The sequence below is a fragment of the Syngnathus floridae genome, chromosome 9 (genome assembly GCF_059516105.1).
Source record: "Syngnathus floridae isolate MCC-2025c chromosome 9, RoL_Sflo_1.0, whole genome shotgun sequence".
In the NCBI taxonomy this organism is placed as follows: domain Eukaryota; kingdom Metazoa; phylum Chordata; class Actinopteri; order Syngnathiformes; family Syngnathidae; genus Syngnathus; species Syngnathus floridae.
This window is the reverse complement of record NC_142421.1, coordinates 10,720,655-10,747,997: the sequence shown is the minus strand read 5'-3', so window position 1 is coordinate 10,747,997 and position 27,343 is coordinate 10,720,655. Positions and strand designations below refer to the sequence as shown.

The following is a 27,343-nucleotide window of genomic DNA, read 5'->3' as shown; positions in this document are numbered from 1 at the left end:
TACTTAAAGCAGAGACAGAACAACAGTAAATCAAGAAGCAGACAAGAAACTATTAGTGGAGTCTAAATATTAGAAAGAGTTGTAGTTGATCTACGAACGTTTACACTTTTTTTTTTTAAAGTTGAAGCAACTTTTAAAACATTGGTAGAGAGAAGATCAATGCTGGCGGCTACTTTCTGATATCACTTTTGCTGTATGGACATTTTGTTTGGACAGTCTCCAAAGGGATTTTCCAGTAATTCTTTCTACATATATCAAAGTGTAGGATTCTATTTGTTTGAATACTTTTAAGAAGTGTTTTATGAGCAGAAAGAGATGTTATGATCGTTGATGACAAGCGTGACTATCTAGCTAAATGCAGAAACGAACATCGGGGATTTGGTTCTGGCTCACAAAATGCTGCTGACTTTATGTTGGATGATGTTTTAGTTAAAAAAAGAGGGGGCACTAGAGTCGGAACTTTACAATTATCGACTATGCCGCGGAAACACTTTTTGATCCGACATGAAATTCCAAATAACCTCTACAAAAAAAAAAAAAGGAGCAGCTCGTGTCTTAGTCTGTCTTTCAAACACAGATAATCCCTCAAGTACAAAAGCATGAATATAAATCAAGGTGGGGTCAAAATGACACCACGACCATGAGAAGTCCGTGGCTGCCAAGAAACCATCTCTGGAGCCCCCCCATCCTCTTGAAAGCTGCAGGGCAGCCGGTCACAGCACCACTGTGGCAGACAGAGGAAGATGAGTGCGCTGGTCGATTGGTATTTTGCTGGCAGCTCAAATAGCCCCCTTGTTTTTGTTTTTATCTGTGTGAGAACCATTGTGGCTGATGGCTCCTATTTAAAAGACCATCCGATATGCAGGGATGTCACCTCAAACTGCCCATAAATATAATTGCTCGTCCATTTACTTCAGCCTTTAGAAGCCCCTGATAAAAGTACCCTGTCAGGAGTGACATCCACAAAGTTTGTTGACAGGTTCCCGTAGAAAAAAAAAAAAAGTTTTTATAAATGCCAGCCACGCGGAAGAACGGATGAAAGAACTAACAGCCAGACAGAGAGTGGGAGAGAGAGGTAACTACCGCTTGTGTCATAGTCTCAAAAATAAAACATCTGCCCATAATTTCCTGGACTGCAGGAATGTAAGATTCCTGTTCAGGTGTAGCCGAGTGTGAATGAGTGTGCACATCATTACTGACATGTGGGTTTTACCAGATCACAACAGCAAATCAAAACAAAAGCAAATTACCTCTATAACATGCACGTGCAGCTGAAACGAATGCATCAACCTCTGGCATGTCTGCTATCAACGTTACAACTATTATTGCAAGGACAAACGCTTCTGGGGTTGATTTTAATCCGTCTGTCTGTCTTTCTGTCTGTCTGTCTAATTTGACTATGACTCACAGATACAGTAAAAGCAAGTGGCTTGGAGCAGTGGAATACTTCTACTAATTTTCTCAAGACGTAAGCGTTGTGATGCATGTAACTATAGAAATTGTGTTTTTTTTTTTAAAGATTATCATGCATTTTGTCAAGTTTTTACTTCACAATACGTGCTGTGATAGAAATACAGCAAATAACTAAACTGATACTAAATCTTATGAGAACTAAACTAAAATGAAGCCTTTAAAAAAAACTATAAATATTACAAATTCACACACCCCCTCTGAATACTTAATGAAATTGAAAAAAAAAAAAAAAATTAAATAAAAAAGTAAATGAAAAATTTAAAAATCCCTTACTATTTTAAACAACCATTCTGGGAAATGTGGCAACGTAATTGCAAGAAAATGAAAAATTTAAAAATCCCATACTATTTTAAGCAACCATTCTGGGAAATGTGGTAACGTAATTGCAAGAATTCATATTATTTTATTTATTATCATTATTATTATTATTACTATTTTCTTGCTAAAACATTCAAACTATTCTTATGCAGCACGATGCATGTGCACAATCAATTGAGCAAGATATTAAACACACTCAGGGTCCCCGTTAGTTTACGTATTTCTACGACCTCTCTTCTCTTCTCTTGCTTCCCTCACCAGCCACTTGACTTGCAGTTATCTGACAAATTCCACCCTGACTTCTTCTATGCCTAAATCAATCAGAGTTGACTAGCTTTCTGCTTATCTGCACCCCGTGTGATTGATTTTCCTCGTTAGGTATAATTTGATGCTCTGTCCCATCTCTTCCAGAGCAAATTAAATTGTAGCAAAGTCCAATGTGCAGGTGTCGGCTGTGTGCACAAGCATGTGCGCAGAATTTTAGAATGAGACAGATAGAGTGAAAGAAGAAAGCTTATAGTGTGTGCATGTGTTGTGACTGTCTGGAAAATAGATAAGGCTAATGGTAAGTGGCAGGAACATTACATCTGCTGTTTAAAAATGTCTTAACAATTACTGTTGACGGAGAACATTATCAAGTCAACATTATGCTTAGCAGTGGCAACCATCCACCCACCTCATCCTTGTCCTCGGCTTGAATGAAAAGGGGCAGCGCAAAGCCCACCTGGGCAAGCTCAGTGATGCGGACACGGTACTCAGAACTGTTGAACTTTGGGGCATTGTCATTCTTGTCGATCAGCAGGATGGTGAAGGTGGTCCTGACCGTAGCGTCTGACGGGCTGCGATCTTCTTTCAACTCGGTGGCCTTAAGGGGAACCAGAAAGGAAGCGACCATTGTGTGGAGGAGACGTATGACGAGACGAAGACAAAAGACACAATACGTCACATTAAATGTAATTTCTGACGGAGCTGTCAGCACACAATCTAGACAGGCATTTACAGCTTTTCATTTATCGAATCAAAAAGAGCACAAGATGAATCAAGGGGCTCAAAGTGAGGCCAAAGGAGGACCTTCACGTGTAGACCAATACACACACAGACACAATGAGATTTAAGAGAAAATAGTTCAATTGAGAAGACCTAATTACACAATTTCTCTCTCTGGCTGTCTGAGTATTGAAGCTTCTGCAAAGAGAAAAAAAAGGGGAGGGGCGGCGGAGAAAGCTAGAAATGGGCTTGGGCTTTCTATGGTCTGATAGTTGATAGAGGAGCGCTACAAGCAGGAGAGCATACTGCTTGTGTCCAGAAAATAAAGAAAATCCAGCCTCAATCATCCCAGTCACTTTACCTTCATAATCTCAGCATTATCTAGTCTGAAGTTGAAAAATTAGTCATATTACTCTGCCTTGCAAAAAAATCAATACCAGCATCACCAAGGAAGCATCAGCAGAGAGAAAGTGCAGGTGGGAGGAAAAAAAAAATCTATATCTTATAAATACATTTTGGGGTGACATCATTTTCACTTATTCATTTTTTCTTCTTTAAAATTATTGATTTCAATTAAAAAGACGAACTAAGATTGGAATATGTTTGCAAGTATCACTTTTTGCATTAGACCAGAAAGCGTGAGAGAGACTAGAGGTCTTCTATTCCAAAACACAGTCACGTTTTGTATGAACATGAACAGCTACTGAATGTGCAAATAGGTGAATTTTAGGGAATCATATAGTAAGCACCATTACCGTGCAACTCAAGTGCAAATGATTTGACTCAACATAACATCGAACTTTACTCTTCAACATTGCAGTCACAAAAGCTCTGTGATTGTGTATCTTTCTACTTTCAGCGGCTATTCGACATCCATTTCACGCATCCTCTTGCACACTGCAAAGCACATTGTGCACAATGCTGGCTGAAAAGAAATTACTGGAGAGGGGGGCAGAAAGCAGAGGTTGAAAGTTGAGAAGATAGAGGGTGTGCAAGGCAAGCGTGATACACTTTAGGCTCAGGGCAGGGACAGAGGAATTGAGAGACAGCATCTACTTCAAAAGAGGAGGACAAAGAAGAAAAGAGAGGGAGTAGCCCTTCACATGAGCATGGGTACTAAATTCTATTCCTTTATCTTATGCTACTCAGTTCCACAAACCCTCTCTGGACAGACTGCAGGCTGTTTGCTGCTCACCAAACTGCAAAAGGGACATTATCAAAGGATCAAACCACAAATGCCTTAGCACATTATCAGGATGAGAATTGTGCAAGAGCACATTATCTATCAGTCTACCCGTGTTAGATGAACTCTTGAACTTGAAAGTGAATTTCTAAATCACAATGAAAAAGGCAGTACTGTGCAAAGGTGCCTTGTTTTAGCAATGTCACAAGGATCATATTTGACAATAACACTAAGTCGAGCGTAGACCTCCACTTGGGCTGTATTAATATAAGCAAAAACAAATGATTGTATTTGGGTTTCTGGTAGGGGCCAAAATTATTCTCTGGGTTTCGTGGTTCCAATGACTCACATGATAAAATAATAACGCTAATAATAATAATGCACCATTATTCAGATAATTACCAAAATGTATTTGGTTGTTCTATGAAACTGTGACCCAATTTTGTGCATGTTGGTTTTGTATTCATTTGTGTAAAAAATAGACTTTTGCACATGAATAAGTGTGTGTGTGTATGTGTGTGTGTGTGTGTGTGTGGGGGGGGGTCAGTGGTAGAGTGCTGCTCTTCCAACCCAGAGGTACCGTATTTTCCGCACTATAAGGTGCACCGGATTATAAGGCGCACCTTCAATGAATGGCCCATTTTAAAACTTTGTCCATATATAAGGCGCACCGGATTATAAGGCGCACCTTCAATGAATGGCCCATTTTAAAACTTTGTCCATATATAAGATATATACATTTGGCCCGCGGGCCGGACTTTGGACACGCCTGCTGTAGTGTCTCAATATTGGTCCATATATAAATCGCACCTGATTATAAAGCGCACTGTCGACTTTGGACAAAATTTGAGGTTTTTAGGTGCGCCTTATAGTGCGGAAAATACGGTACTAGGTTTGATTGCCCAGCCATTGAGACCATGTACAAGTATCCTTGAACAATATACTGAACCCATAGTTGAGTAAACGGGTGGTGTCCAATAATCCATAAATATGTTGAATGCATCAACTCCAACCCTTCCGCCCCCGTTTCTCAACTCACCTTGACAGTAAGAGTGAATCCTGCTGAGTAGAGTGGGTTTTCTCTGTCCAGCTGGCCGTTCACTGTCAGCGCACCACTTATGTAGTCCAGGGAAAAAACACTGTTGGTGTTCCCTAGTTGGAAGTACAGAAGGATGGATGGAGAGTGAGCGAGAAAAAAACCGATAAGAACGTCAGAGAGCCAAACGAGACTGTCGTTGTGCTTAATTCAACAGAACCCCTGGGATGCAGCACAGAAGCCCCTGCAAGGGGAAGGTGGTGGACTAGCAATGTGGATTTCTCTTTCATGCAATATGGATGTATCTTCTGCTGCTCTTCCTTTCTTCACTCCACCTTAGGCTGACCCACCACTTCTAACCTGTTCACACTGCATCCGCTTGTTTCATCCCTCACAGTCCGAGCCCCTTGCCTGCTGCACTTTCTTTGCCAGCTTTACTTTATATATGAGGAACGTGTCATGCTTAATGCTGTATAATAACATGCACACATAAATGTAAAAAAAGGATTGATAGATACATGAAACAGTTAATTAGATTCCAGGGGTATTACTCGAGAAATGACAACACGCACGCACGCACGCAGGCACACACACACACACACACACTACACCATACTATAAAGTATTATTTAGAAACATTCACAGCTCTCTTGCTTTTATTGTAATCCATTTTGAGAGGCCCAGTGTGTATTTGTCGGAGAGCTAGGGAGGCCCCTATGCAATCTGTAGATGGACACAAGCCATACATGTGAATGTTATCGAAAAGATCTTCTCAATAAGAAGGCAAACAATAGCACGGACAGAGCTGAATGAAATAACCCTGAAAGTCAAGTCAAGTCCAACTGGAAGTAATTCACTTACGTCCTATGTCAATATATTCTGTCCTGACCAGCTGACAGCACACAAACTCTTCTATCTCTCCGCTACATTGTGGATACAAAACAGAAGACTCTGCAAACATGCTCAGCAAAAACTATTCACTTGCTTATGAAAACGTGGCTCATGTACGATAAACTCAGTATGCACGGTCTTGAGTGCAGAACAACAACTTGATGGGTTGAACTGCATCAGCACTGCTATGCATTTTTTACAAAGAAAATTACAATCAAAAGTATTTGACGCAGTGCATTGCAAAATAGTACAAAAAAAAATCCATACTATTTTTAATATCGGCATTTATTGTACATGCAGTCGGGTACCAAAGTTTTGGTAGTCACTCAAACTTAGCGTTTATAACTTTTTTGTATTCTCTGCTGCTCAATAGAGGATAGCACACACGCAAACACACACACACACACACACACACACACACACACACACACACACACACACACACACACACACACACACACACACACACACACACACACACACACACACACACACACACACACACACACGCACACACACGCACACACACACACACGCACGCACACACACACACACGCACACACACGCACACACACGCACACACACGCACACACACACACACACACACACACACACACACACACACACACACACACACACACACGCACACACACGCACGCACGCGCGCACACACACACACGCACACACACACACGCACACAGAACCTGTTGCAGATTAGATTTTCATCAATCAAATTAAATCACACTGTGCTTTAAACACTGTAAACAACAAAAGTGCACCATCACAATCAAACAGAATCTAATGCGAGAGCTGTAAAGAATTAAAGCGGGCATAGTTGGCCATGGGACAGAACTCTACTCCATATACAGAGATCTGTTTCTATTTTTTCTTTTTTTTTTTTGCTAGGTAACCAAAACATGAGAAGTATGCTTCCTCCTGACATCACATCACGACAGTCAAATTACATGCAAGGTAGGATGACTGAAATCTATAATCTTGAAATCTTGAAGTCTATGTGTCAATCTTTTGACTGAAAGGTCATTTGAGGTCATGTAGACTTCAGCTGTCCATCCCCTCACCCACAGGGATATGGATTATTGAACACAGCACTCACTGCTTTGTGAATGTATGGACAAACAATGGAATTACTTTAGTTTGGTTCACATTCAAATAAAAAGTTGCATATTTTGGTTTTCTGTACTGAAATGATGGTTTTTTTTTTTTATCATTGCTGTCTTTGCTTTTCAATAGAGTTGTGTGTATGTTTTCTGAAACGCCTTCAGTTTTGATGTATCCAATGCACCTGCAAAGCTATCATTAATATTTAATTTCAAATGTCAGGTTAGTTGCTTGGCAGCTGTGGTCAGAATAATAAAAATGAAATAAGTATATTTTTATTTTAACAAAAAAGTGTCATGTCTGGTCTACAAATACAATGAAGCGCATGTGCTTGCGCATAAATAATATGTTCGATGAATTGCTTTCTCCAATGATTCAAACGGTTTGATGCTCGTCATTGTCATATTTATGAATGAAAAATTATGACATTCACCACACTTGTCCACAGAGCTCAGAAACTGTCCCCAAATTATCTTTTCAGAAGGACAGAATTAACTATTTCAGGGCCATTTCAGAGCAATTCCAAAATTACGCCCCTTTATTAGTCAGTCTCCAGACTTGAATAAGAAAATAATGCTACTCATATGATTACAAATTCAGTTGCTCTGTCAATATTTCTCTGCCTTTCAGCCATGCATTCTTACTAAAAATTGCTTCATACTTTGCTCTTTTTTTCATGTGCATTCTTATAATGAACCTGATCTGTACTCTGGTGGATTAGAAATCATTCTCTTCAGATAGTTTGTAGAGAAGAAATACAGTACGCCCAGATGCTAAGTCCAAAGTGCACAACAGCTAGGATCAACAGATTAACCCGTGTCTGTGTTGCTCACTCCCCATTCGCTGCTCTATTATTGCCCTGTAAATCTGAAATTGAGGGGAGGGAAGCTTCAGAAGAAAGAGCACAGGGCAAGTGTGGGGACAGAAGAAGATAGCTCCATTTGAGCCCTGAGGTAATTAACCTCAATTGAGGCCAAAAGGTGTACTGAGGGAGGGGCAATGATATAAATGTGACACAGTATTATGTCAAGCTAAATTATGTGGAGAAAGGGAGAAGAGAAAGGTCTGTTTGAATATGATGTTTATTTGCAAGTACAGTATTTTATTGTCGTAATGCTTCTGCACTTTTTTTTTTTGTTCTGTCAGTTTATGTTCATTTGCACTGGACATGTAAGTTATAGACACTCAAATTGTATACATCTCGAGTATAAACTGTGACAATACTGTACATATGTACTAAATGTTGCCATAATTACGATGATAAACTCTGAACTTATTTCCTATTTCATTATCTGTTATAGTATAGCTTGGCAAGCTTATACTCTTTCTAAAATAAGCTGCTATTTTTTATTTCTGCAACAATGACGTAAGTCTATTCTACTCCATTGTAATTACAATCGAGGTTGAAATAATAAAATTCAAAAAAAGCAATTAATACATGGAATGGAATGAGTCCCATGTACTTTATCAAATAAATCACTTCAGTTCCACAGTATATGTATGTAAAGTACTAAAAAGCAGTAACAGCTTGTCTAAAACTTTTCCCTACATTTTCATGTTTGGCGTAACAAGCTGGCATCAGTTGTGATGAACCTGAAAACATAACCGTGACATTTTCAAATTTTGTGGAAAGAGAGGAGTGATCAGCTCTAAGAGGTAAAATGATAAAGACTGACTCATGGCTGCTCTTGCAATAAAATATCCAACCCTGTCAGAGTGCACTGACCAGTAGACAAATTGAACAGGACACTTCGACCACATTCTCTCTTTTTGACCCTGCAAAATCCGAAATGCTTCATATTCATACAAGGTCGGTAGCACAAACGTGTACTAATCTGCTCTACAGTTTAGTATCCATGTGCATCATCAGTATTTACCTTGCCTTCGGCAAGAATGCACAAGAGCTGCTTCAAACAATGACTGGCAATAAATACACATGGCATGTACGTATGTGTATGGGCCAACACTGTGGTAATATTTCGACCAGAATTCTGCACCCTCTCACAAAGGGTAGAAAAGATATTCATGCAAGTGAAACTGCCTGGGGCAGTAGGCAGCCAAAGTGAACAGGCTGTATTCACAAGGTCCGTATGCCATTTAATGTCCAGGCTCCTCAGCCCACTAGAGTGACATCTGTTTTAAGAACTTTTCTTGCCAAGATCGTTCCCATAGCAACACCTGTAGTCACAAAAGTTGTGTGGATTTACAGTGCAATATGGATGGATTGGAATAGAAAAATCCAGTCATCCAGATAAGCAAGATATTTCTCAAGTGGATAATAAGACAGATTGCAAGCCACATAAATTATCAATAGCTGCATTCATTTTCTTCCACTTATCTGGCGTTGGGTCGTGGGGGCGGCAACTTTGGTGGGGAAACCCAGACTTACCGCTCCCCAGGTCTGACACGGCAGAAAGGCTGCCACTGTTATGCGATAGTTGATCTTGGTCAGGATATTAAATTTTTCTTAATTTTATGGTAACAATCGAGACAAGAAGCTCTATTCTATTTGAGACCTATGTTGATCATGATTGGTGTCCCTGTGTGTGTGTGTGTGTGTGTGTTTGATGATAGAATTGAAGACTCTCAGTGTGGGCATTGTGCCGCTAAATTGGAAATTGGTTTGTCAGCTTCATTGACCTGACTGGAATACGAATCTACAACAACCCTTCCTTATGCAGGTCGTCGGTATAAGCACCTATACGTCTGTAGACATGACACCTACACTTACCGTATTTTCCGCACAATAAGGCGCACCTAAAAACTTCCAATTTTCTCAAAAACCGACAGTGCGCCTTGTAATACGGTGCACCTTATATAAGGACCAATATGGATTCGTGGATGAGGACTAATTTATTCAAATAAGCTTTACGTGTTTATTTTGTGCGTTGTGTGATATTAACGTTCGAGCAAAGTTGAGTTATTGATACATTGTTATTGTTTTCACTATTTCGAGTGTTACTGTATTGTGATTGCATTAACGTTTGAGCAATGTTGAGTTATTTATTCTATGTGCCTTATAATCCGGTGCGCCTTATATATGGACAAAGTTTTAAAATGGGCCATTCATTGAAGGTGTGCCTTATAATCCGGTGCGCCTTATAGTGCGGAAAATACGGTAAATGTGTCATATAATAAGCCAAAACATTCTGTAAACACGTATGCATAAAATGAAGTTTTGTGACTTTAACATTGGCTCCACTCGGTTGAATTTGTTGAAAGAGGCAGGCTGAAATCGCACGCAGTTATTCCCAGGGACCACCAAGAAAGAAAATATAATCATATTCTAATTGCTGATAGAGAATGTTCTCCAGTGATCTGGCTGAACACTATGATTTGACACCCGGGGGGGGGTTGGAAGAACTGCAGCACACCAGCAGAAGACATTTCTTTTGGAATTTGGCATTCATATTTTCAGGCTGTAATTTTGTATTTCTTGTGTGTATTTAAATGTGTTCTCAATCAAATAGACCACAGCATGACATGAACATATTTCACTTCTGTGAGACATGTTCAAAACTAATGTAAAAAGCATTTCGACTATTTGAAGGATCAATCTGCTGTTTTTGCATTGAACAAAAAATCACAAATGAATAATTAAATAGATTTGTCCTCAATAAAAAAGGAGTGGTTTAAAAACACAACTTTAAAATGTGAGGAGGGTCAATATTTCTGATGTTTGTTCATGCTTACTTATTGCTTGCACAATGGCAGGGGCTGTCATGTCATGGAAAATAAACGATACAATCATACTGTGCTTAACTTTTGTAGCATTTCCTCATCATTGCTCTGAATAATCTAAGCATTACCAAAGTATTACAAATTGGGAGCAAATTCTTTGTGATTTATTTATAAGGATATTTTAATTCTGAGCAAGAGATGGCGTAGAGCAGATTCCTAATTGTAATTATTCCTGCCCTACTTTGTAAGAAAAAATCGGGAGAGGGAACAAAATAGGAATAGAAAATAGCAATACTAAAACCCCAAAACAGGTGTGTGTTGTTTAAAAAAAAAAAACATTCAAATATGATCACAGTTTCAATCACGTGACAAGTGCATGACAATAACTTTTTCAATACAAATCAACATTTGAGGAAAGCCAAACAAGTGTAATCACCATGACTAATCCAGTGACAACTGTTTTCTCTCGTTTCCGACAACACCACGGGGGAGCTGGGACGTTTTAGTAATGCGATATGGCATGCAGCCAAAGCTCTGTGTCTTGAGGCACAGATTTTGTATGCTTTGCGAAATGTACACACATTAGTGTCACTTTTAAGGATAACACCTGCAGGCAAATCAAACTGATAATAAGGTTTGGGCTATTGTTTTTCAAACCACGCCAACATCAAATTCTTAATACCCAGTACAAACACGTTCATCTGCATGTTAGTCTTATGACTTGTATGCAGTGCCACAGCGTACTTGCAAACCATCAATGGAATTTGTATCCGAATTGAGATGAGTTTCTAGCAATTTGATGCTAACCTGGAATAAACAAATGCTAGTTTAGATTAAGCTAGTGACTAAAGTTTTACCTCTGTCTTGGAAATCCTTTAATGACTTTTGGCAATTATTTTCTGGATACTGTCATTGATGTATTTGGTTGTATGCACTTTTACTGTCAGCATTACAAAGTACTGTGTTCAGTCCTGTGTTTAATTAATTACAGTGGAATCACCAAAGTTGAACAAACTGTATTCCATGACACTGGTTCTCTTCCAAGGTGTTCTAATTTTAAAGTTGATTTTACAAAGAAAATAATGTACAGTGTATTGATTTATTCTGTCTGCATCATACATTGATTGTCCAAAAAAATGCTAGCACTGGTGTCACTCACCAAATACGTATTGTAAAAATTAAAAAGTTTTCCACATCAAAGTAACCCCCTTGGAGTCAGACACTCTTTCTCAGCCTTCTCTGTTACACCTTTATGCATTCCTGGTAAGATTATTACGGGATCCTCCGCAGCTCCGTATATGTGGAGGATCCCGTAATAATCTTACCATCAAGATAGCAACGGTCAATCACTTGTACAAACACCAGATCCACGTGGGAATTGACTAATAACATGATTTGTGGAAAACGAAAAAAAAAAAAAAAAAAATTGTTTTCTGCCCAACAATGACGATATACAGTTTATATTGACTCGAGTAATAAATCTATTAAATGATGAATAGTATATTAATAACTTACACATGATCAAAAATGACTGAAATTAGTCTTACTGAATCAACTGGAGGGGTTTTCTCATAAAATGATGCTAATTTGTTTTGCATTTCCGATGATACTATTTAAAAAGCTGAGCTTGATACGGTGCACTCCACTACTGCAAACTGCAACCACAGTATCGAACAAATTGTGAATTCAATACTCTACCTTTCTGTCAGTGTCAATCAAAACAAACCATTATTTTGTTTGAAATGGTGGACTTTTTGATGCTGCTCATGTATTGGATCCTATTACAAAATTGATCAGATGTTTGCAGGTATACTTGATGTTGTGAATGAACATTGCTATAATTCCTACGACTCATTAAAGCAGGGGGAAAAAAAAGGACTCATGCCAATGAGGTCTGCACCTCAATGATGAGTACCCCACTCCACTCGAAACTCAACTAGGCTTAGGATTGTGTGGTGATCAGTGTCCCGTAGACTTCTTGTCTGAGAGATTACAAAGCAACAAGCTGTGGAGAGCCTCAGAGCGTCTAATTGAAAAGCAGAGAAATCGCAGCATCACAGCAGTCACAAAAAGAGCTCCCTCCAGAATAACAGGTATTAGCCTTGTCCATATTACAACTTGTCTGCTGATATAAGCCTCGGTCATCGCAGAATGGAGTCAAAGCATCGGGGTGTAACAGGGCAGACGGATAAAGATACTTCCGAAGAAGAAGTTCGGGGGAATATAATTGTGTTTCCGAGAGTTTATCGCAGCTGAGGAACAATTTTAAATAATGGATTCCTATGTTATAACAATGTATCTTTACTATTAGTTGTGAGCTGAACTTAGGTATGATCTTTATCCTGTCAAGGTATTTGGTAAAAAATATTTTCCAGGTGTCTTAAGGTTGCTTCAGAACAAGAATGGATATTCAATTCAATTACCGTAGTAGTGGGAAGTATAAATACTACTTTTGTCAACAGCGGCAACATGGAGGAATAAGAACCAAGGGACAGTAGCAACCATGATGCAATAGGGTTGAAGTAACTCATGATGTATTTCATAGATAGATATACAGTAATCCCTCATTTATCGCGGATAATTGGTTCCAAAAACCAGCAAAAACGATAAGTGAAATCCGCAAAGTACGGTCACCAACAAGAAGTACTGGTCAGGCTAATAAGTTCGCGGAAAGATGCTAATTCGTGATCGTGCTAACACGCGAAAGCTGACTTCTAAAGAAATGTAAACGAACATTTGGAGCAATACTACATTGTCCTAAAGGTTAGACACGTTTTCAGAAGTTTTATTTTGACTTTTAAATGATTTTTTAATTTGGAAAAAAAATCTGCGATGTCGTAAAGCTGTGATGACCGAAACGCGAAGTAGCGAGGGATCACTGTATTTCACTAATTAGATAGATATATTAGCTAATAACTAAATAAAACTCAACTTTATTTATAGAGCACTTTAAAACAACCACCACTACATACAAGGCGCTGTACATGGAGCAAACATTAGTCATGTATGTACAGAGTGATTTTTTTCACCACCCCTGACTTTTGGTGTAATGACATGAAAATGAAAGCTATCATGCTGCATCTATTTGAACAATTACTCTGCCTGGATAATTTTAAGACAAAACCCCTTGAGGTGAGTATTTGCTACCATTCCTCAAACAGAACAGATGCAATCCGAAAGAAGGATTGTCCAAATGTAAAGGATGGAAAAAGACTTAAGATGGGATTAGTTGTGACAAAAGAGATGGAGACACACAAAGATGAACAAGAGGGTGATATAAAAGGCTTCGGGGATGTCCTTTCATTTATGGGGGCGGTCGGCAGATTTTTTTTGCTGCTTGTTCTTATGCTATCATTACAACACAGTGGTGAGGCTACACAAACTTTACACAATAGATTAACTCTTATCCTGGCAGACAGCAAGGTCTCATGTTGTAACTTACTGTAATATAAGTCACTGAGAATTTTACTGAGCACTAAAGAAAGAATTTATTCTTCTGCAAGAGGGTAATGCTTTTCTCGTGTCCCGTCAAAAGATTTTATACTCTTTTGATTTTACATAATTTTTTAGAAATTCTTATCTTATCATAATTTTGGTTGCAGGCCACGCGTTGATAAGATAACAATAAAAAAAGATTGCAACTTCAAAGAATCAATGTTTGTCTGTGACAAATCTGTGATCGAGTGTTACTATAATGCTATATTAACTAAGTTTTGTTGGAAATTGTTGCTCATGCCATATCTATTCTGAATTTTCTCTGTTGTTGGAGGTCCCTTCTTTCTGGTTCTGTTTGTTAGCCTTATGTCGGATTATTTGCAAATAAGGAATGGGCAATTTTCCACCATTGACTGGCGACGAGTTTAGGGTGTCCCCGCCTACTGCCCAATGACAGCTGACGCTAACCCTATGGGGTCAAGCGGTACACATAATGGATGAGCTTTTTTTTTTTTTTTTTTGGGAGTTGCATATTCTACCATCGCGTCAACAAAACTTCTTAAGTGTTTCTTGGTTGTTTTTCCTCGGAAGCGGTGGTTTCTTAATCATTTCAGTTATGCACTATACTGTCAGATCATACTGACAGCTTTAACGACAAAAAAGTGATTCTTAAGAAAACTGTAAATACCCTTTTAAAAATCAATGTTTTATGTTTAATTTTAAGGACAGCCTAATTATTACATGCAGAATATGGCTATATGCGAATATGAAAGTGGCCATGGTGTCAGGATAAGGCCTTCAGTGCTTTGGATTGTCTTTCATTCCCATGGGTCATTGATGTCATTCAAACAAGGCAAAACTGTCTACTTGCTTGCCCCGTTGTCCTTGGAGGCTGTTTGAAGTGGATAATGAGTGACGTGGAATTCTTTGTACTGCAGAAAAAAAAATCTGATATCATAGGGTGCTAACATGAGTAGAAAGAAATGAGAGTAGCTATTAAAGTGCCTCATATAGGGTCATTTCTTTTTATGGAGTGTGCCGTTAAATGATCCCTACTGCCTAATGTTACAAATGGTCCAACCCTCAAAGTAAGTGTATTGTCTATCCAACGTTGAGTATTTCAAATTGACAGTCAGTTTTTGTGGTGTGATTTCATTAAAATAACCCATAGCCCTGTGTAAAACATACATAGAACATATTTTGCCTGTCCTTATTTTTTTTATGACCACTGGGATGAATATATATTTCAGAACGTGTGTAGAGAGATAATAGCAAAAACCAGTGTGTTGTCTTAAGATTTTTTTCAAGAAAGATTTAACGAGATTAATAATTAATTTTGAATTTATGTCATTTCCAGCAATCAGAAATGTCATTGTCTGTACATAAAGAAATGTATCCAATCACGTACAGTATTAAAAAAAAATGTGAGCGCTTGTAGCAAATACGAAAAACTATCTTATTAAACAAACTACATTCTGCTAAATCATTATGCATGACTAGAATTTGGATCAGCTAAAAGTGAGCCTAAGGCTACGTTCACACTGTTGGGCACGAAGCCCAATTCTGATTTTTTAAATAAATAGGGGCGATGAGACGACGCTCATGAGTCTCATTCAATGGAGACATCTCCTGAACATTCTGAGCTGAGCTGGTGGATGTCATCGTATCTAATGTCTAAAAATTTCTGCCAGTGTTTACACTTTTAAATTAACACTTCATAAACCTTCATAGAAAATAACACCGTCCCACCACTGATGAGATATTTTTAGAACATGTCCGCAGACACCATGTTGATGACCTCTGAAACAGACTCCCAACACGATGAGATACAAAATTCAATCTCTAGCTAATTATCAACCTTTAACTTCTTTACTTATAGATTAAGACTAACATGACATAATTACTGCTGAATTTAGGTTGAGGTTAGTTTTGACAAACTGAAAAGAACTTTATGGAGCTCTGCATTGCCAAGCCTGGAATGTGTCAAATGTTTTGTTCTTATTCGTTGAAAAAACAAAAAACAAACAAAAAAAACAAAAGTTAGAGTATGAGACATGGGAAAGATAATTAATATCGGCCATCTAATACAAAAATGAGGTAAAAAGAGAGCAGGACTTAAGAATATGAAAAAAATCCAAATATGGAATGCATGACATTTAAGTTGTCATTTGAATTTTTGCTAAAAAGAAGGTGGCCTATTTCTCAGAGTAGTGGACCTTTCCTCCCTTTCATGTGCTTCCCCTTCCACCATCTTCGCACAATCATAACAAACAACTGCATCATTGCAGGAGGAATCCTCTTGCGTTCATAAATTCCCAGATATAATTTCTGATTGGATGAGGCAAAGAAAATCCATATTTTAAGCCCTACAATAATTAACATAAATCACAACTGCAATTAAGAGCCTTTTTATCTTAATTACTGAGCTAATGAGACGAGTCCCGCAGGAACAAGCTGATCTCTTTGAGGACACGCAGTGAGGAGCAACACAATGGGTTTTTTTCAGAGTCAAGTCAGTAATCATGCATGTAGTGGAATATGAGAGCCACGAGAGATGTAATAGATATGTTGTTTTTTTTTTTTTTGCACGTACATGAGCACTCTTGTACACTTCGTATTATTTTGACAACAAAGTGGAGACAGTGACACATCGTCATCCACTCTACCCTTGCCCTTCTGCCCTTTATATGCTGCCGTTGCATCACCCTTCCACTTTCATTATCTTTCAAACTTATAATGATTTTATCAAGCCCCATAGGAGCTTAGTGCAGGGCAATAACTTATTTTTAACTGAGTGGGAATACGTTGCAGCACGTAATTAATGTCTTTTTAATGCTCTTCTCCTCTGGAGCTTGACTCGTCCCTTCAACTTTGAAACAAATATTAACAACAAGACATCTTGCTGTTTACACAGAATCACACCGAGGATGGGGATGCGCTCAACTTCAGTTTACAATAAGTTGAAAAGGAAAAAAAATGGTTGCGCAGTCAACAGGCGGAATCACACGCATGCAAAAATGAAAGAACACACGAGGGCCTTGCTCTCACGTGCCACCACTCCAAAAATAATGCATGACTACACATACGCTCAAGTTCCACACATGGAGTCAAATTCCTTCATCCCACCGTCGGGTCAAGGGGTGATCAAGCAGATGGTCTGACAATGACTATCTCTATCACCTCAAATTTTATGTGGTTTGCCAGGCTTATCAAGCAATGCCAGCCCCTTTCTAGCCAGCTGGCAAAACTGGTACCACTGACGTCCTTGCATCTTGGCCATGCTGAGGTTTGTCAGGGCATGCACTTCACTCGTGTTTGTAAAACCCCTTCGGTGTTTGTTTCCACTACACAGACAATTGCTTGACTCACAGAGACTTCTTTGTCTTACAGCACTAATTTTTTTCACGGGCCACATTGTAGTCATAGTTTCTTTCAGAGGGCCATTATAACTGTCAACTCAAATAAATGTATGAGCACCTCATATTATATACACTATAAGCTACAAAACAAACTGACAAATAACTCGTTTTCAAATCAGACTAGTAAAAACTGGTCAAATATTAAAAAATAATAAGATATTTTTAAAGTGAAGACAATTAGCAATTCTAGTAATGACACAAATTTGATGCACAATTTGTCTTCGCGGGCCACGTAAAATGATGTGGTGGGCCGTATCTGGCCCCCGGGCCTTGAGTTTCACAATTGTGTCTTACAGGATTAAATAAAAAATGAACCGTGGCAGGAATAGTACAGCAGGTTTAAGATGTGGACCATAAAGCAGCTGAAGTTTTAGTTTCTATTTGGCACATCTCATGGTGGTCAATAAGGTAACACATCTTATCAAGGTTTGCAGGTGAAGCTAAAGCTTAACCCAATTACGCAAATGCAGTAATAGTTATGGTTAGACCATGCTTGAGAAAAGCTAAAAACATCCAAACAGAGTTTGATTTCATGCTCCCAACAGTCATTAACATTTGCGTTGATTTATTTTGGCTCAAGTTACTAAAGGGATTTAGAGTCATTTTTTTGTTATTTTAAAGAAGGCTAGAAAAATAAGATGTTGGGCCACTCCATTAGTGAGAATCCCTGCCTTGGATCAACACCAAAATCTAATATGGGCCTCCTTGTCCCAAGGTTGATCTGTCGATCAATTTTCATGGAAATCCGTTTACAAGTTCACGAGATATCCTCCTGGCAGATAGACAGAGTAACTGGCAAGCAAAAAACATCAAATCCTTGGCAGAGGAATATTCACTTCAGGAATATGTAAACAGGATCGCTGCTACAGTCTTATCAGCACCATGCAAACAGCAGCTTCAAATTCTGTCACATTTACAACCTTAAGATTTCATAATGATGGATTTTAACACTGACACTTTGGATTTACCCTAACTTTTTATGCCATATATCAAATAATATAATTGAAGCAGCTTAAGTTGACAGAAACAGACCAACGTAATCACAGCATTTGTTTTGAGAAAAAAAAAAAGAAAGAAAACAGTTATGCCAGTTTGGTTGTCCACTGCCAGGTTGAATAACAAACACTCAATGACGCCTGACTTCCTCTCACCATTCTGATTAATAAACACTCGGAGGCAAGCTTATTCTGTCATTCTGAGATGCAGCTCCCCACTGTTATTGAATGTGTTTGATGAGGCTAGTCTTTTTTTTCTGTGGGATTATGATAAGAGGTAATCGATTCCACTCTCTGTGCTTTGGATGTCAAATTGATTGTGTGACTCAAGCTCAGACCTGAGATGATGGTGTAGCCGATCCCCCTGGGTCGTCCCAAATCCTGATCGATGGCAGTTATCTTGCGCACTTCGTAACCCTGCAGAGACACATACATACACTTATTCTCAAAACATACCTTGACCTCCGTCTCAGTTGCATTATTTTTCATATACTGTACACACTTGAGGAGCACTCAATTTACATCAATAATGTTATGAAACATTTCGGTATCATAAATAAGCAATAACAGCCATTTTATCTTTTCGGGCATTTTTAAATCCATATGAAAACAAACTTGTTGCCTCTCAAGTGCATCTTAGCTAATGAGAACACCGAAAATGTTATCTACTGGCATGGTGCCACAATCTGATGCATTCAGTCCTAGATAAAATCAGTTGTATGTAACCCAACATAAATGAATTTTGAAAAGCACTAAGCCAAACTCTATTAATACTTTTTGATTATTTTGAGGGCGGCACAGTGGAGCACTGGTTAGCCTCACAGTTCAGAGGTTGTGGTTTGGAATCCATCTCAGGCATTCCCTGTGTGGAGTTTGCATGTTCTCCCCGTGTGAGTTTTCCCCGGCAACTCCGGTTTCCTCCCACACCCCAAAAACATGCTTGGAAGGACGATTGAGGCCTCTAAATTGCCCGTAGGTGTGAATGGGAATGTTTTTTTGTCTCTGTGTGCTCTGTGGTTGGCTGGCAACCAGTTCAGGGTGTCCCCTGCCTACTGCTGGGACAGGCTCAAGCACGCCCTTATGGGGCCAATCGGTACAGATAATGGATGAACCGATCATTTTGAGAAAAAAAAGTAATTTTCCACAGGCCTGCTAATTTTGCATGCACTGATTCTATCTTGTTGATTGGCTCATATCATGACATGATAGCACAGATTGAAATTACATAGGTTTGTCATGAACACATACTTGACCTATTGTTGAATATAGTTAGAATGAACGTGTGCGCATTTCAAAGGATCCAAGTTAAAAAGTATATTCTTACACACGCTAAAGACACCTTTTTTCAAAAGGTTTTTCAAAAGAGTTTTTTAAAAACTGAGTTTTTTGGAGCCCATGTTTCTGATTTGTGTGTTTCGAGCACACAGGGGTTTTTTTTCCATACAAATCAAAGTTGGCATTCCTTCATTTGAGTAATCGGGCACAAGCTGTGCTGTAAAAGAAATAGGCTACTCTTCTTTCCGACGCTGTTCATACATGCCTGCAAACAATATTTTTCTAAAATGTGCTGTGAAGATGAATCATTTATCTTACCTGCATACCATTTATTTAAAGGAAAAGTCAAGTTAACCATTTTCTTTACAAGAATATGTTCTATGCCTCCCACTAGTCTAAACATGCCAGTCTGATTAATATTGCATTGGTGAAATATAAATTAAGAAGCAAAATCCAGCCATTTATCTTCATCTCAGGGGGCAGACATTTTGCAACTTGCAGTCGATGGAAAATGACGTCACAGCGTTTAAAAGCTCAGGATCAACCTACTGGCAAATCATTGCAGACCTTTTCATTAGAGAGTGAATTATTTGTCACTCATTGGGATATATTTGTTGATTTTTTTCTCATTTCATTGATGAAAACATAATATGACAGTTGTGGTGGTGGAAAAAAAAACAAAGAGGAGGAAAAAGCTTTTCTAAAGTCTTTGATCCACTGAGCCTTCTCAGCCTCTGTGCTTCAATCAGACATGGTGGTGATACTTAAATATCTTCGTGCTACGGTGTGAGATGGAGTGGCCCTCCCTACTCCACAATTGCAGTCCCTGTTCCATCCTCTCACTCACCACACATAAACTCGCTCTCTCCCATTGATCCTGCAAATTGTGTCTGAGGTGTGTTTATGCTCCATTTCTGCCAAAGCTGCTTCTGTCATTGACCAATTACAGCAGAATCAATTACAAGCCTTTTACAGACACTGATTCACAAGTGATTAAAGGCTGAGAGAAAAACAACACGTACTGTACACACTCACTTCCACACACATTTTTGGATGGGAAGGGCAATAACAGAATTTAAAATTGGGTTTGTTTTCAGGATGTTTCATCCTGCGATCATCTAAAAACTTGGGTAAATATTCAAAATACCTCTAAATATTATTTGAATCTTTTAAAGCTGCATCGTTAATCATATCTTAAGTGTATCTAGAGTATCTTAAGCATTTATTAGAGAAAAAAACAAATATCAGTTACATGGGTGACGACATCTGGTTAGATTATGCAAACATACTCAAAGCTTCCCAGTAAGTGTTAATCCGTCTGAAATGAAAGATGACAGACCTCATATGTCTGAAAGTACTTGTTTCAGATGGGACCTCATTACTGTGGCCCAGCTCTATTCATTACTGCACACACTCAGAACTAAGTCACCTGTACTAAATGTCAGCACACCAATCTTGGTGAGTTCATTCCTTTCTGAAAATCAAATTATACATCCTGTGTTTTCCGGATTATAAGGCGCACCGGACTATAAGGCGCACCTTCAATGAATGGCCCAATTTAAAACTTTGTCCTTATATAAGGCGCACCAGGTTATAAGGCGCACCATTAATGCATTGTTAGATTTTTAATCCAAATCAAATCATTCTCCATTTTATCTTTTTTATTTCAACTTCAGATGCAACAAATTAATATATAATCACAAAATAATGATCCATAGTCTTTTTGATTCATAGTCTTCAGTGGGCCACTTATGATTTATTTCATGACACAATGCTTCGGGCCAGTTTGAATTTAGGAATTTGGTCCATATATAAGGCGCACCGAACTATAAGGCGTACTGTCGGCTTTTGAGAAAATTTGAGGTTTTTAGGTGCGCTTTATAGTCCGGGAAATACGGTAGCTGGATTAGTTTTTAAATCAATTGAGTTTCATATTGTAAACTATTTTGTTGACAACTGTCTTGGCAAAAGTTTGCTGTAATACTAAATGACTGTGACATGACAGTATCAATTTGGTTGTCTGATCCTGTCTTTGTATAGTTTTTGTAATTTACGTGTCCTCCGTGAACTATGTGAAAAATAAGAAATGCTGCTCTGAGTGGATTATCTAGTGTTGTTGGGGCTTATTGGAACCATGTTCCCACAAAGCAGCCGACCAAGAAAAAATACTTTGAAGTGATGCCGAAATCATACCGGCAATATTATCAAGCTGTCCACATAAGTGGACTCTGTTCACTCATGTGACACAGATACAATTTGCATTCCTGCAAACACACAGACACCCGCACACTCACTGGACCATCTCCTTCTTCCTTTCATTGTAGCTCTCCAGTGCATTAGCCCTCCAAAGCTCCTTCCTTTTTTCTCCACACTGATTTGACAGCCAAAGTGTGTTTGGCCTAATAGGGGTTTAAACGTCACTCCACGCAGCATGGATTCACTTCTAAAAGATAATAACCCTGCCCTGTGGTATTTTTTTTTTCCAACCCTCCGGTTTCAAAGTATTCCACAGATGACAGGTGGTGGAAGAGCAAAGAGGCAGGCACTAAGAAACAAACTGAGTGGCTGGGAGAGTGCAGAAGACGTATGCACACAAACCTCTGAGAAATGGCTGTCGATAGGAATCCCAAGTGCCTTCACCTGTCTGTGTTCTGGCCTTGAGAAGAGTTGACACTTGGTCTGTCACGTTACGCCCTCGACTTAGCGCTGGCAAACATTGCTTGAAATGACATGCCTGATGGACTACCTCAAGAGGGCATTAAAACATGTTACAGTAGTGAGCTGGTATTATCCTATATGTACTGTATCTATTGCGAGGGCAAAGGAGCTCAGTAATATCCTCACTCCGATGTCACAATAATAGGATTACAAGCTGCCCTCGATTGTTGGAGCCAATGTCTACAATCCCTCTAAATAGTGTTACCAAGGGTCTATCTTTTTAGGTTTAATTTGAATATTTTGTGCCTCATTATTCCATATTGAATAGCGTCAAAAGAAATACTAATGTGTATTGGGAGCCATTCTCATGTTCATTTGAAAGAGCCTGCACATGATTGTCAGTAACTAACTGTCTGAGACCGATTGTCAATTAGTCACTGACTGTAAAAGAAAAAGGAAAAAAATGCTCTACACCACACGTGTCAAACTCAAGGCCCGGGGGCCAGATACGGCCCGCCACATCATTTTATGTGGTTCGCGAAGACAAATTGTGCATCAAATTCGTGTGTCATTACTAGAATTGCAAATTGTCTTCACTTTCAATATCTTTTTTTTTTAATATTTGACCAATTTTTACTCGTCTGATTTGAAAACGAGTTATTTGTCAGTTTGTTTTGTAGCTTTTACTGTATATAATATGAGGTGCTCATACATTTATTTGGGTTGACAGTCATAATGACCCTCCAAAAGAAACAATGACTACAATGCGGCCCGAGAAAAAAATGAGTTTGACATCCCTGCTTTACACGGATGGAAAGTTGCTCTAAATGTTGTGTTTACATGCAAGAATAAAGAAATTAAAAAAAAACCCAGAAATCAGCTGTTTTTAACCTTAAAATCCAATCGGTTGGAAACTTTTTTTTTTTTTTTTAATGAAAGCATGAACCTATCAAACATCACTCAATCTGTAGCACTGAAAATTTCCGCACTCCTTTCACCGGTTTCCAACTATCAATTTAACCAATTGGCTTCATCTTTCAAGCCCCTTCAGATTCCCCTCATCCCTTCATTCCCCCCCCCTCCACTTGTGACCTTCGCGGTGACAGTTGATGAATCAGGGAGGTGGGGAGACACCGGGCGTCGACTCCGTCACGCCCCGTTAATATGCATGCAAATGTAGCACTTGACATTTCTACTACAGTGCATGCAGGCAGGGGACGAGGGACACGTGGATGGGAATGTAAGGTTGGGTAAGGTAGGGAAGAAACGACGAGAGTTCAAGCCAATGCTGCCAAAAACAGAGGGAGAGGTGAGACCAAAAAGATTAGGAAGGGAAGTATTACGCCCATGTGTGTAATTCAATCTCGACAAGTGCAAACATCAATAGCTGGACCATTAGCCACCTGGGAACCCGGTTTAGATGCCTGAGCCAGAGGAGAAAACACACATGGCGTGCGGTGAAACAGACAGCCAGTACATTAGATGTCCATTAAAACCATGTGATAAAGACAAAGGTGAGGTCAGGGTGAGACCCCACTGTTTAAAACTTCAGTGTTGCTTTCAGTCCCTTTATAATGAACATAGCTGCATGCACAGCATGGTGAGATAAAATAGGCCCCTGTGACCTTTGTTGGAGGCTCCACATCGCCAAAGCACACTGTAAATCTCACTCTGTAATTACAGTGTACGGCATTCACATTGCAGTATGGTGGGATGTGAGTTTAGTTATGTGAGGAAAAATAAGGGATGGTCTGAAAAAAGCTTTTTAAGCCACATTTCACATGCACTTACACCCAAAGACTTGCAAAAGTAGTTTTGTTTTACTGACCAGTGGAACATCTTCTTCTATGTTGGTACTGTAAGGAAGATTGGTGAAAATAGGGTCCATGTCCTGGACGTCAGTAATGGTGATAGCCAGGTTAGCGAGCCGAGACAGGGGTCTCGTTTTATCTTGATCCTTGGTGAAAACAAATAAACATTTATGTCTTTCAACATTACAATAATACCATTAATGGAGGTGGGAATTTTTTGTGTGGGCTCACCGTAGCGTTGACAGTGAGCTGGTAGGCTGAGGTAACCTCAAAATCCAAAGGTTTGATGACAGTAACAGTGCCTCTGGCTCCATCAATGCTGAAGAAGGGAGAAGGTGGCTGGAAGGAGAAGAGCACACTGCCTCCGGTGCCCTGGTCTGGGTCTGTAGCGTTCACCATAAAAACTAGTTTGCCCACTTGTGTATTCTGAAAGCCACAATCAAGCAGACAGCCAAACAGTGACATTAACTGATAAAATTGGGAGGTGAAGAACAGGCCAACAGCAAGGACATTCATCAGTCAATCGATATCATTTATAAATAATAACTAGTAACAATAATATCTATGAAATTGCATAAAAGGCAAATGCACCACTATTATTGTTTTATATTATTGTGAAGTTATTAGTAATTAATTATATTACCGTATTTACCAGAATGTAAGATGAGTTTTTTTTTCATTGAAATAAAACTTAAAAAGTGGGGGTCGTCTTACATTCGGGGTCTAGACAAAGGCTTTTTTCAAACTTGAGTCTTGAAAAAGAGGGCGTCGTCATAATCGGGGTTTTCTTATATTCGGGCCAATACGGTATATTATATTATATTATTTCTTGTGAATTTGGAATAACAAACAGGTTGTAGTTAGCATAGTTGTTTTTTGTAAGACAGTTTTGAGCTTTCCTTCAATGGTAATTTTTATGCAAGAGTGCCATTTGCACTGGGAAAAAAAGTAAAGTTCAATGCTTGGGTGAGAAGCAGAAATAACTGTTTTACTGTATGTCACAGTAGTTGTACGAAAACCTGGCTTTTGAAAAGGCATTTTATATACATTGTAAGTGAAGCAAAGTGGTTCCCAGAATGAATGGAAGGCGTGCAGTCCATTTAACATTAGTTCTTGATGACAGACCTTTCTACAGTCCATATCTGACACCATAGTTCACAAGCAGCATGACTCTTTGTAGTGCGTGGGGGTGCTAATGGCCATCAGACATGTCGTTTCACCTTTCGCCAGGGCTCAATGACCTCACCATTCAACCATTGATTGGAGTTTTCTGATAGAGTGAGCAGGTCAATAAGAGTGACAAAGTAAAAAAAGCTGGACAATGTATACCTTTGTTTGCAATAGCCTAGGAGACTCTTCTAGCAGCTCTCACAAAAAAGCCAAACAATAGAGCACGATCATCAATGAATGACTGGAACTCTTGCAACATTGTGAAACATACTGTGTATCGCACTGTCACTCACATCACCCTTGATTTTATTTTAGTTCGTCAACCAAACAGAGGTTTTTACTACTTGCCCAAAGGGAAGTCGAACCACAACACCCCCTTGTTATGTTATTTATCCCACCTGATCCTTCCAATTTACAAACATCTTGTTAAGTCTATTTATGGCAACTCAATTCATTTTCTTGTTAATTTGAAAACATGTTTATTGAAGTCTTAGACAAAGTCCACACTCAAGAGGATTTCTACCAGTAAGATGGAAAGGTCTTGGCTTAAAACAGTGACAGTGCAACATTGTTACCGTCATTGCTCCCCTTCCCCGTACCTCTTTAATGTTTTTCAATCCACACAGCCATTATCTGAACCATTTATTCTCACGAGGGACAGATGGATGGCACAACAACAAAGTTGATGTGGTCAACGTTATCGACGCAGCTGTGTAAAACTCATTTTTGATGCACACAAAACCGTAGCTATGGTTCCCCATGGAGGGTCATTGAAGACTGTAAAAATATTGGATTGTTTGTTTCCCTCATCTTATTATTACATATCGTGGTGTTGGACCAAAACCTCATAAGTCACATTTTGGTAAATTTTCAATTTTTTCAAAAATCTAGTACAAATCAGGTGGTACAAATTGACTAATTGAAAAATGCCTCGCTCTTTTCCATGATGGACAAATATGCCATTTTTGGGGACTCTTGTGATGTGATGATTTTGGAGAGACAAGGATACCGTCCAACCCCAGAGATATTCACGACAAATTCTTAAAATTAAAAGGCAACGATTCCTGACTTAGAAAACACCTGCAATAGGTTGCCGCTCAGTGGGGTACGGGCTTTAGGCTTGAGAATAAACATCACGGTACAGCCCGGCTCCTCTCAAGAATATTGAGAGATTACATACTGGACCTGTTTGAAGTAGGTCATCTAGTCCCTTCATGCTGCATCATCTATGTTATCTAAGGAATCCATTGTGGAATAATCGCCGCAATGTGCAATGTCAAAAGTGAACTTTTATAGTTGGAACATGGGCTACATGATGAAATCTGTGATTAATGTGAGACCTTTTCAAATTTTATAAGAAATGTTAAAGATATGGTGATTTACACGGATCCTAGTCTTAGACGTCTGCTGTTAACAAAGGCAGAGCTCTAACTGTTCACCACAATAGAGCTGTGATTACGCCTACACTGCTTTACAAGGTATTTCATACCCCCCAACTGTATGCTCTGCTTCCAACCAAGTAGGCATCTGGTGATTTTACCAGCCCTACTCTCACCCCTTTCATTTCATGCCATTCACATCAACCCCTCCACGACTGCCTCCCACCTGTGGTGCCGTTTCACACTTCCACTGACATTTTGTGAAGTACAGTAATCCCCCCTCCACTGCAATGGTTGCATACCCACCCACCCCACAATAAGGGAAGCGCAGCAAAATAGATATAGCCACTTCTCTCTCAAACAAACGAGGGAAAACATTTACAAACTCTATTAGAAAATATATGTCTTAGTCTCGACCTCTAAAAGTATCGGTCTTATCCCAGTCTCGATACTCTCGACTACTACTACTCTACTTCTCTCTCTCAATAGTGTCTTGTCACTAAAATTATGAAT

At 39.1% G+C, this 27,343-nt stretch overlaps 1 protein-coding gene across 4 annotated transcripts in view; it reads right to left on the bottom strand.

Annotated features, from left to right (window-relative positions):
* Positions 1–27,343, bottom strand: part of cdh23 (cadherin-related 23) — a 124,739-nt gene that overhangs the window by 57,857 nt on the left and 39,539 nt on the right. For all 4 annotated transcript variants that reach the window (XM_088384578.1, XM_088384577.1, XM_088384579.1 and 1 more), the window contains exons 7-11: positions 24,513–24,707; positions 24,299–24,427; positions 18,876–18,954; positions 5,001–5,113; positions 2,468–2,656 (exon numbers count right to left, since the gene is read on the bottom strand). In XM_088384578.1, coding sequence (XP_088240704.1) covers positions 2,468–2,656; positions 5,001–5,113; positions 18,876–18,954; positions 24,299–24,427; positions 24,513–24,707 — 705 coding nt within the window. The remainder of the gene's footprint in view (positions 1–2,467; positions 2,657–5,000; positions 5,114–18,875; positions 18,955–24,298; positions 24,428–24,512; positions 24,708–27,343) is intronic.